The sequence below is a fragment of the Panicum virgatum genome, chromosome 7N (genome assembly GCF_016808335.1).
Source record: "Panicum virgatum strain AP13 chromosome 7N, P.virgatum_v5, whole genome shotgun sequence".
Lineage (NCBI taxonomy): Eukaryota > Viridiplantae > Streptophyta > Magnoliopsida > Poales > Poaceae > Panicum > Panicum virgatum.
Window position 1 is genome coordinate 28,708,033 of NC_053151.1, and position 11,235 is coordinate 28,719,267.

The window sequence follows — 11,235 nt, forward strand, 5'->3', positions numbered from 1 at the left end:
AGTTAGACTATACAACATTTGATAAAAATTGAGCATGCGGATGAGATCTTCATTGAGTACAACAAATAAATACAAATAAGTTTTAAATATTAAGAGGGTTTAGAAATTACCACGTAGTTGAAAAAAATAAAATAATAAATAGTGCTAATGTTTATGATGATTTAATGGCCTTGATTATCCTGTGAGGTTACCCTAGCCTTAATTTACCTTAATCTCTAGCCTTGATTTACCTTAGTAATATAATTTTAATGGCCTAGGAATTTACTTGCTCTTGAAACAACGAAGGAAAATTTACTTTTCGAATTAAAAAAAATACCAAATGTTAGTAGAGAAACTAGATACCCGCGCTATTTGCGCGGGCCACCTTGCTAGTTGGAATATAAACACAGCCGCACAACTCGACTCAACAACAACCAGTTTGATTGAGACCTCAACAAGACTGCAAACTCAACGCGACTCTGACCAAACCACCACAAACCGGGATAAAGTCCACAAGTAGCCCTCATCGCAAGCGTCGTCGACCCCGACCACCATGGCACTGCCGGTGCTCCACCACTGCACCTGCTGACTGCCCCGAACATTCGCCCCGTGGAGGGAGTGAGGAATCGCCATAACGACGTGTCCAAGGAGGAGAACGAAACCTGAGGGCGTCGCCGTCGTCATGCCCGGTCAAGCGGACGTGGCTTTCGTCGGTGCTTCCTCACGGTCGCCGCCTGGCGTAGCTCCCCACCTGGCCGCCACCGTAGCAAGCCGCACCTGCCTCCCATCCTCATCCCTCGGTCGCAGCAAGGCGCACCTGCCTCCCATCCTCGTCTCCGGGCTGCAGCAAGCCGCACCTGCTCCTCACCCGACTGCGGCATGACAAGCCGCACCACGTCGCATAGACCATTGCCAGAGCTGTCGTCATCGCAGGTCTATCCTCGGGGTGCCAGATCCGCCGCCTAGGGCATCGGATCTGGCGCCCAGAGCCCGCCCTCGTCTGCCTATCGACGCTGCCACTAGCTGCACCTCCCGTCGTCACCGCACCATGGAGAGCCACGTAGCCGGTCTCCTGCATTGGACCGCAACCCCTACCTCACTAGCGCCCCTACCACGAACAGCCACGACACCAGACCCAGACGTCGAGTGCCAGCACCGGCGCAAGCCGGGCGCTCGCAGCACCGAGGATGGTCACCACCCTCCTCGGGAATCAGCGCGGGCTTCCGGCGGCCCCCTCCGGCAGCGGTGAGGTAGAGGAGTGAGAAGGATGGCGCTGGTGGCGGCGTGAAGGTTCACCGCGGCCCGAGTCGCCCGCGCGGGGAGCAACGCGAGGGCCTGTCATTTTTGTTCACTGATATTGTTAATTCCTCCTATTTTCCTTTATTTTGTTATCGTAGCTGAGGCGTGGTCCACTTATCCGACTGCCCCAGCAGGAGCTCCCCATGGGGGGGGGGGGGGGGGGGGGGGGGGACCCAGCAAAGAAAAAGAAAAGAGAACTTCATTGGACTTAGCTACTCCCTCCATCACAAAACATAGTAACTTTTAGACTTGTTCAAAGTCAAATATTTTCTTTTTGACCAATATATCTTTAAAATAATTAATTTTAAATAGAAGAGGTTATATATTATGATAGTTGGTTTAATTTTGAATCAATTAATATCATTTTTATATGTCAATCTTTATGATTCCTGTACTACCCATAGTGAAAGTTTAAAAGTTGATTGGGAGAAAATGCATTGAAGTATTTTTCTAACCTAGATCTAAGTTTGCTGGAAGGTCCTGGCCCAAACATGATACTCCCGTAAGTTAAACTTCTTTTTAATTTTGACCATATTTATTGATTAAAAACTAAATGCACTATAGAGAGTTGTAATCCGATGTGTAATGTGAAATATTGTTGGATTTAAAGACCATGGTCGCCGGTCTTGGTGGGGCGTCAGCTCATGGTAAGGGTGATTGGGTCATACCGCTGCATGCTCTATCAAGAATATGAAATCTTCCCTTGCAATGAATGGTTTAGGTACACCTCCAAATAATTCAAGACTACATAGTAATTTTAGCAAACTATATAAGAGATGTTTCTTGTTATTTTGGCTTGCAACGAAAGCGGGCTTGGCTGAACCGCTGCGCACCACTATCTAGAATGTTGGATCTGCCCTTAGCTATAATAGAAATTGCTAGGGTACACATTCAAACAATTTATGATTACAAAAGTTTAGCACATAACATAAAAGATGCCCCCTGTCATTTGTATGATAAATATCTGTCTTTTCTAATTCCTAATAATGAAGAATGATGAATAATTCTTTTTCAGAAAAAAAACGATGAATAGTTCGCCGCAAAAGGCAGGGAAGATACAGAACATAAAGGCAGCGAAGATCATGAACATAATGATTAATAGACTCATATCAAGTCCGTAAAAAGATCGCCGGCCTATTAATCCTCTATGTTGACAACCACAGCATGTCCAGTCCTCTGAGTCTTCTCGAAGCGGGCGAGCCGTGCAAGATCTTCAACAGCTTCTGAAATTTTCTTGATCTGCGTAACTATGTCCGAGAGAAGAGACACAATGGCAGCGGCTTGCATTACCTGCAGCAGAGCCTCATCCTCTGACAACTCGGCTATGAAATCACTCGCAGTTGTTCCGATGGCTGCAGGCACGTCGTCGTTGGTTGGAGACGGTGTGGTCATCGTCCTCACTGCCGACGAGAGCTCTCTGAGTGTCTTCGGGGAGCGCGAGCTCATCGCGCCGCATGCTGCCCCAACTTTCACACATAGCTCTGGATTGGCTTCAGGATACTGTAACAAAAAAAAATGTTGTTGGTGTTAGACTGTTGGAGTAACAGAGATGCTTACGTACATCTACGTACACTCATCCCTGTAAATACACAGGCACACGTCTTATAAAATCGGCAGATATATACCTGAGACTTTTTTGAGGTGACAACATAGGATGCAAGAGCCTCCATAGAAGACGCACATTGGCGGCAAAGGGCGCCGATTTTCTGGTATTGGCTCCATGGGTGATGAAAGCGGAATTTGCCATGGATAGGCTCCCACCTGGCGAGAGCACACTGCAGTGTTCCGACAGTAGTATTATCATTGGAACACAGTATTGATCTGGTGACTTTTGTTTTGTTTGTATACGTGCTTTGATGTTCAAAGCAAACAGAGACTGATCCAGGAAGTGGGACGACCTACCAACGAGTCCTCCGCGGCCTTGGAATTCAGGACACTCTTGTACACCCGAAGAAAGGCTCTGCCTTCTAATCTCTCACATGAGTTCTCGCCAAAGCATTCAGACTCCAATATTCCTGCGTGCATGAGTACCTAGCAGTTGTCAGTCTCCCCAAAACTCCAGCAGAGAAACCAATTTGTTTTGCCTAATTTCTTTTCTTCAGTGCACTACTACAAAAAGAATTTTTAGGGGTGGGTAAAAACGGATTTTTAGAGGCACAACTAAAAATCTTTTTCTCAAAGAAAATCGAGTCTTAAATGGTATGTGCTTATATATTGAAAAATGTTAATTTAACTAGTACTAAATAAAAAAATCAAAACCCAACCTATTATTGTATCATATTATCGTACCACTAAATCTTGGAAAATAAAAATCTAGCATGCATGTGTGTAAAAATAGAAAAAAAACTTCTCTCTCCTCCATTGATCTAGAAAATTATGTACTTAGGAATGAGACTAATACTTATAGATTGAATCCAAATAATTACACAATCTTGTTCTTATATTAAAATAGCACAACTTCATCAAAAAATTTGAGGCAAATGGCAAATCCACATCATGGAGATCTAGATCTAGCTAGAGTCAAAGAGAGCACAATTTGAGTTTTAAAACTAACAAAAAAGTTTAGAAATAACATTGAATTGGTATCAACTTACCTCCTAGAGCTCTAAGTTGAAGGAAATCAATTTAAAACCTTTCCTCTTTTTTTTTTTTGGATTTTTGAGCAGCACCTCCCTCGTGCAAGCAATGAGTCTCGGAGGAAGAAGAGTGGTCGATACATTTTCATGGCTACTACCCGCCCCATAAAAATACCTTTTTAGGGGTGGGGCGCCCCTCTAAAAAAATCCAGAGGTGGGTCAAATGCTACACTGGACCCACATCTGTTGTAGCAATGGGTGACACTTTGGTCCGCCCCTAAAAAGTAAGATGTTGCTAGTGGTAAATGAGCTCCCACACAATTAGTTCGATGATAAATTTCCGGGTCATACGGTACCTTCGAGGAACTCCGCCAGTTTGTCGAGGTTGGTGGCGGCAAGGTTGTGGAGGTCCTCTCCAGCCCAGATCGGGAAAACGAAGGTGGTGAAGAGGCAGGCGGCTACGCCGACGAGGATGGTGGTGAGGCGCTCGTGTGCGAACTCGATGAGGTCCTCGACACAGTAGCTCGACACAGTCACCAGCGCGAAGGTCAGTATGAAGATGATCACGCCGTAGTCGTACCTTGCCTTCACCTCCGGGACAAACCGCGAGAACCTCGCCGCCGACGCTGCAGGTGGAGCCACCATGAACCAAACCACACACACGTGCCACAACCCACATGTATGCACGAGCGACGCAGATGATGATGGCGAGCTGAGTCTTGGGTTGATGAGTAGTAGTGTATTCAGTTACCTACTACGAAGACGAACACGGCGAGCAGTACTGGCTCTCCATGGTCACTGTAACACCCCAGGTGTTAATTACCGGTAGTTAGGGTTAGTCACATGCTTAGCATGATCATTAGCACTAATTCACTCATGTATAGAAGCATTAAATAAATTTGTATAGTATTTTAATACATATAATGTTGAATTACTTTTAGAATGTTTCCTAGCACGAGTTTATACAATTCCACAATTAAATAATATTAAAAATGCATAAATATGAAAGATAGTAAATTTGTGTTAAAAAAATTTGTTTTGAATGCCAAATGACGCATTTATCATCCTGGAACAAATTTTCAAAGAGAAACCAATTAAAATTTCTAATTTAAACATCTAATTACATGAAATGGTAGTCTTTGTTTATTTCAAAGTAGCCTCGTTTGAGAGCATTTTAAAATTTATTTTTCTTAAACACTAAACTTTTGACCCACATGAAAATCATATTCTATCTAACGAACTTTCTATTTAGCATGATAAGAATGCAGGAAAGCAATGTTTATATGGTTAAAATCACAGTCAAACCTCGGTCAAAATGCTGTTTTCAGCTTTCTCTGGAAATCTTCTAAGTCTTGAACTTCAGGTCTGAACCCTAGGGTTCAGATGTGTCTACGTTTTGTTTTTATTGAAAACTTTCCAAAAACACAAACTAAATGCTGTAGTACTATGTTTGTTCTCCACCTTGGCCATGATCAGCACACAGATTTAACTCTGTATGGTATTTTAAATTGGTTCAAAGTCGGGTATTTGAAATGAGTATGCACCTTTGAAAATTCAGTTAACTTGTGTTTTTTCCCAAACTTTGGTCCCATTTATCTCCTATTCTGTGAATCGTTTCACCAAAACTTCTATACAAGAAGTGTAGCCCTACAATCCGTCTTTAACTTTTGTATTGATCGATTGAAACGTTGCAATGTGATTTTGGAAGGAACGAAGGCTCAACTTGCTGTCTTTGCCGGCCATGGACACTGAACCTTGGTTCAGTTCGACCGTGGCAGCAGTTGCAGCAGCAGCAGCAGCAGCAGCTCGCCACGCAGTTGCAGGCGTGTGGCCATCGCCGTGCGCCCATTCGATGAGCAGACTGAGCCCGACACGTCTCTCCCTCCCTCTCCCGAAGCTCCTCCACCGCCATGCGCTGCCCGTCGGAGAAGCCTTCCCCGTTTTCCCGGCCGGCGATGTCGCCAAGTCGTCCACGCCGCCTTCCCGAGCTTGCCACCTGCCTCACTTCTGTCACGCCTCGCCTTCCTCTTCATCTCCTTCCTCGGTTCGCCATGAACGGCGCTTGAGCAGCTCGCGCTCGTCGGCCGATTTTGCGAGTTTCTTTCCATGGATTTCAAATCCATCACACCCGTAGCTCCCTCACCTCCCTAGCTTCCTTTCCAGCCCCTCCATACCCAGCCCCAATCCCCATCTCGCCGGGAATCGGAGATTCCCCGGTCGCCAGCCATTAGAGCCGCCTGAGCTCTACCTCAACGTCGAACTCCCACCTCCGGTCCCCGTTTTCTTCGCCCAGTAGCTCGAATCGACTCTAGGTGAGGCACTGATGCTCGTGCTCTCCGCGTTCCCTCGCGTTCACGAGGTTTCCGCGCTCGTTCCATGCCATGCCACCGCCGGCCGAGCTGCTTGCCGCTGCCGCACGGCGCGGGCCGCGCTCACGCGACCTCGCGCCTCACTCCTGCGCGCACCGAGGCCGCTTGCTCTCGCTGGTGCCTGCCTCGCACCGCTCCACCGCTGCCTGCCTTCCCCCGGTCGGAACGCGGCCGTGCCGCCGCCATTCCCCTGCTCCGCACCACCACGTGCGCCGCCGCCGCCGCGAGTCACCCCGCTGCCTTGGGCCGTGCGCACTCATCGGCCCCGCCTGGATCCGCTGCTGCCGCGCCGCCGGGCGGACCGCCGCCGGTCACCGCCGTCGAGGGCCCCTCGGCTCTGCGCCTGGCGCGCCGCCGCACGCCACGGCGTGCGTGGCCGGGCAGGGCAAGTCGCCCTTCCCACTGACCAGTGGGGCCCGCTGGTCAGGGGGAGTTAGGGGGGTTTTCTTTTATTTTATTGTTTAATTTCGGCTGTAGTTTGTAAAATCCATGTAAAATCAAGGAAAAATGTGAAAAATATGAAATAAATTTTGTTAGATTTGTTAGCATAAGATCTATGGAGGAAAAATATCCATGCTGGTAAAATAACCTTTTTACCCCTGCAAAAATTTAAATTGTGTTTAGTCTTGCTTAATTAGTTTCTATAAATCTATTCATCCAGAAATTATGAAAATTTTACGGTAGTTTACTTTAGACATGAGTGTTTCCCCGAAAAAATTTCATGTTCATAATACATAGCTTAGTACATGATTATAAAGTGTACCTAACTAGTATATTTGCATAGGGATAAATGATATCTTTATATATAAGATTCTATCAAAATCATGAGAAGTAAGTTAATAAATGTCTTTGCAAGTCATGTTCTGTTGATATTAAATGGTGCTCTAGTTTGATACTTAGGTAGATCAGTTGTTCTTACCACTTAGGGTTTAAGTTAATTATCACCATACCTGCGTCATTTTATGTAAATTATTAATTTGTTTAATGTTTATCTTCTAATTACAAAGTCAAGTTGACATTTACTCATTGTCTCATATGCATACATATAGAATCCGCGACCGAGAAAGTCGTGTACGAGGTGATCGCGGAGCCGCAGGAGCAGACAGAGCAAGCCCCGCAGGAGTTTCGTGACGACCCGGCCCAAGGCCCAGTTGACACTAGCACTGAGCAGCAGCCCGAAGGCAAGCCACGGTGCATAACATACTATTTTAAATTATGAATTATTATATGTGTATTACTTGTGCATTATGTTGTTAGGGGTTGCCTGGAACCTTAATTGTATGATCCCTAGGTTCCCTTGGTCTTATACTAGTATAGATAGGTCGATAGCACTGCTATGCTTAAATAAGTCTTGGTAGAAGTCGAGTGATTTCCTGTTGCTCGCGAGCTATAGGGCAAAAGTCGAGTAATTTTCAGTTACTCGCGAGATTTATAGTTATCTTTATATTCCAGTATATGAGATATGGAATGCAATATGGAATGAATGGAAATTTGAGACCGGACGGGGAAATGGTGATGAGATATAGGTATGGCAACAGGACAGGGTTCCTGGTGTCTTAGCCTCGTCTGTGTCGATTGAGGACCGTACCGTTGTTGGCCCTGCTAATCATGTTTGAATTGTACTAACTGCATGCCGGGAGTAGGAGGTAGTCGAAACCGGTAAGCCTAGTACTGTCTCGTTTCGAAAGTACAGAACTTCATCACCACCCCTTAGGGCAAGTCGGGTAGTCGCTGAGAATTGGGATGCATATGTTTACTTTTGGTGGTCTCTCGTTGAGCCCGGCTGACTATATGTAGGTGGGGCGGTTCTGTAGTTCGAGGCGGGGAGGGGAAGGGTTGGCCCATATGGTCCGACGGGACTAATACGTGCCGTGTTGGTTAGGTCCACCTTGCAAGGTTAAATCGGATCGATTCGCCGTCAGTCGCACTCGGACATGAGCACCTTGATCTACGAGTCACATCGTAGTAAGGAAATGAAACGAAATGATATGATACATGTTGATGTTATTTAATCAATTATGTTTTCACATTGATTGTTATAGATCTGCAAATCATAGATGTGTAGCAACTTTATAACTATAATTTGGTGCTAAAATTTTGAAATTAAGGATCTACCCTTAGATGTTTTTCTGCAAATAAATCCACCAGGCAGAAAACTTTGCATGTCTAGATATGTGGGCTAAGTATACTCAAAAGTCGGGTAAGTCTTGCTGAGTATTAGTATACTCAGGGTTTGTTGTTTACCCTGTTTCAGGTATAGAAGCTAACCAGGATTCGCATCAGTGGGCTCGATGTGACGTCCTCACGTGTTCATAGTTATCGTTTTGTTTTATTGGTTCTCAATCAAATTTTCTTCTCTCAGGTCATATTCTCTTCCGCTGCTGTCATTTATTTTATGAAAATTCTAAATTTAAAGTTGTTTTGTAAATATTTATGCTATTATCTATTTTTGTGAAATTATATTATGCTGGTATCACGCGAGACTTCTGGTGTGTTTCGATCGGCCTGTGGGTTGAAAACAGACTGTCAAGTTATACTTAATTAAACTAATGCGCCTGATGCGTTCAAATGATAGTCATTACGCTTAATTAAACTGTTTAACTTGACGGTTCTGTCACAACCACCCAGAAGCGCGCCACAAGATGCGCCCCGACGGCGAGGGAGCCGGCAGCCAGCGTGGCAATGATTCGCCACAGGCCTTTACTCAGCGTGGCGCCTGTTGCATAACACAACGCACGCTCACGTCAGGTCATTAGCACGTGTCCAAAGCAAAGTTTTAGATCGCCGGTCAAGACTGTTTAGCGGCAGAACCGCCGTATGCTACCATAACGGCTATCCTTCCTAGAAGGTATAATTTTCTAGCAGGTATAGTCATGTGTAGCGAGGCAGCTATAGGCTATAGCCGGAAATTTAAAACTTTGGTCCAAAATAGTTACCACGTCCATGGTGTGCATGACCTAAGGTATACATACCGACGGTGAACTCCATGACGAAGACGACGGTGATGACGGCCCAGATGGTGGAGTCCCCCCAGCCGTTGAACAGCGGCGTGACGTAGTAGAACACGGACACCAGGGTGAGCGCCAGCCAGACCTTGAGCGAGTGCGCCACCCGCCGCGGGTCGTCCCGCGCGACCCTCGCCATCTTCCCGGCGAGCCCGGCGGCCGCGCACCCGAGCCCGTCCCACGCCGAGCGGAGCCGGTCCCGTCAGCTCACCAGGAACCCGGCGTTGCTCTCGCCGACGACGCCGCCATTGTTGCTCTCCTTCTCCGTCGTCTGAGGCTCCATGGCGGCCGCCATAGCCGTGGGCGCTAGGTGAACTCGGGTGCAGTGTGTGCAAACGGAAGGCTAGCTCTGCTAGATTGTAGGCCCGAGAAATGCGACCAGAGGGGGGGTGAATGGGAGCCTTCGAAAATTATCGCGATCAAAAACTTCGGCTCACAATTCAAGAGTGCACCCCAACCCCAGAGTTCTAGGCGATGTGCAGAGTAGCTACAAGGGAGCTACACTAACACAAAACAAGCCTAGGAACCAAAGCGATCAAGCGCGGAAGCAATTGCACGAAAGCAGTGCAAGAACCAAGCAAGGTATATATCATCGGTTGATCCGACGCACACGTTTGAACGACGTCGGTTAAACCGGTGATACAGAGCCTGCAGCAAACAATCAGTGAGCACCGGTTGAACCGACGCTGGGTTTTGAACCTCGTCGGTTAAACCGGTGATCGAACGTCGGTTAAACCGACAAAATTGCAAACTCACGTCGGTGCAGTTGTCCAGAGGATCAACAAAATGCACCAAACCAAGCAATGAACACCGGTTAAACCGATGCTCAAAGACCTCGAGCGTCGGAGCAGTTGTCCAGAGAGACAACAAAACCAAAGTAAATGAACGCCGGTTGATTCGACGTAGGCAAAACCTTATACGTCGGTCAAACTCCCAAAACTGCGAACCAAAATAGTAACGCCGGTTAAACCGACGTCGGGGAGATCAAGGCACCGGTGCAATCACACATAAACCCCAAAAACCCTAACCCGTGACAAAAGCACTCACCAGTTGATCCGACGCTCAGGAACGCCAGCGTCGGTTCAACCGGCGTTAAGGAAAAATCCTGCCCGAGCGGAGCAGAGTTTTTCAAGCCCGCGACCTGAGAGAGATTTGACGTTTGAAAGCCCAAATCAAGTCGAAATCTAACCAAATTTCGCAGGCACGCTCACAAAGACCTTGTGAACCTACCCACCAAAGGAATCGACGATCCACTCCATGGATTGTGAGGAATCGACGAAGAACGAGGCAAGAACGGGGTTTTCAGAATTTTCCTAAAACTGAGTTCTTGAAGGCTCGCGATCTAGATGAATTCTAGCACTTGGTTAGGATGTTTCTAGTCGCCAAGAAAAACCTTAAGAACCGCAGCAACAAATAGTAGAAACACCAGAACAAGGAAATCAAGAACTAGGATGATTCATGCATGTAGAGCTCAGATGAACATGAAACGAACCTTGATTTCAAAGCCCCGAGGGCACAAGGAGGGATGGGCCTCCTTTCCCACAAGATCTCCTTACAAGTTCTTCAAAAATCCATTGCAAGAATCCTAGAGATGGAAGGGGAGAAGAAGAACTTGAGAGAGAGAGGGCTGGGGGGGAGGTGGCGCCTGGCTCTCTTCTTCTGTTATGTCCAGCGCAAGAGCAACCCAGGGAGGGGCGCCTTCCTTTTCACTAGCCAGGCCAGCTGCCCTCCCACTTTTCCTTTCTCTCCAAGCCATCCTCTAAAGACTAGACTACCCCTAAGTGCTGAAATTAAACTACAAGGCCCTTAGGGGCAAAACTGGAAAAGATACATTGAAGATCATCCGACGGCTGCGACGACTTGGAGTAGTTTGCTTCGACCCGACGCAATCTTCCCGATGTCGCCACGCGTCCTTCTGGAATCTTCGCGGGGGCAGTTTTGGGAAAACTGCCGAAGCCGAGTTCGGGTGCGGTTTTGGAGGAACCGCGAAACCTTCCCGCGCGATGT

General features: G+C 46.9%; 1 protein-coding gene across 1 annotated transcript; it reads right to left on the reverse strand.

The window, feature by feature from the left end:
- Positions 1–2,377: 2,377 nt before the first annotated feature.
- LOC120681102 (aluminum-activated malate transporter 1-like) lies at positions 2,378–9,523 on the reverse strand. Its single transcript, XM_039962642.1, has 8 exons — positions 9,440–9,523; positions 9,196–9,397; positions 8,832–8,939; positions 4,606–4,659; positions 4,211–4,480; positions 3,181–3,293; positions 2,904–3,053; positions 2,378–2,778 (listed from the first exon to the last, which is right to left on the reverse strand). The coding sequence occupies exons 1-8, from the start codon at positions 9,521–9,523 to the stop codon at positions 2,416–2,418; spliced, it is 1,344 nt and encodes a 447-aa protein (XP_039818576.1). The 3' UTR covers positions 2,378–2,415.
- Positions 9,524–11,235: the final 1,712 nt, after the last annotated feature.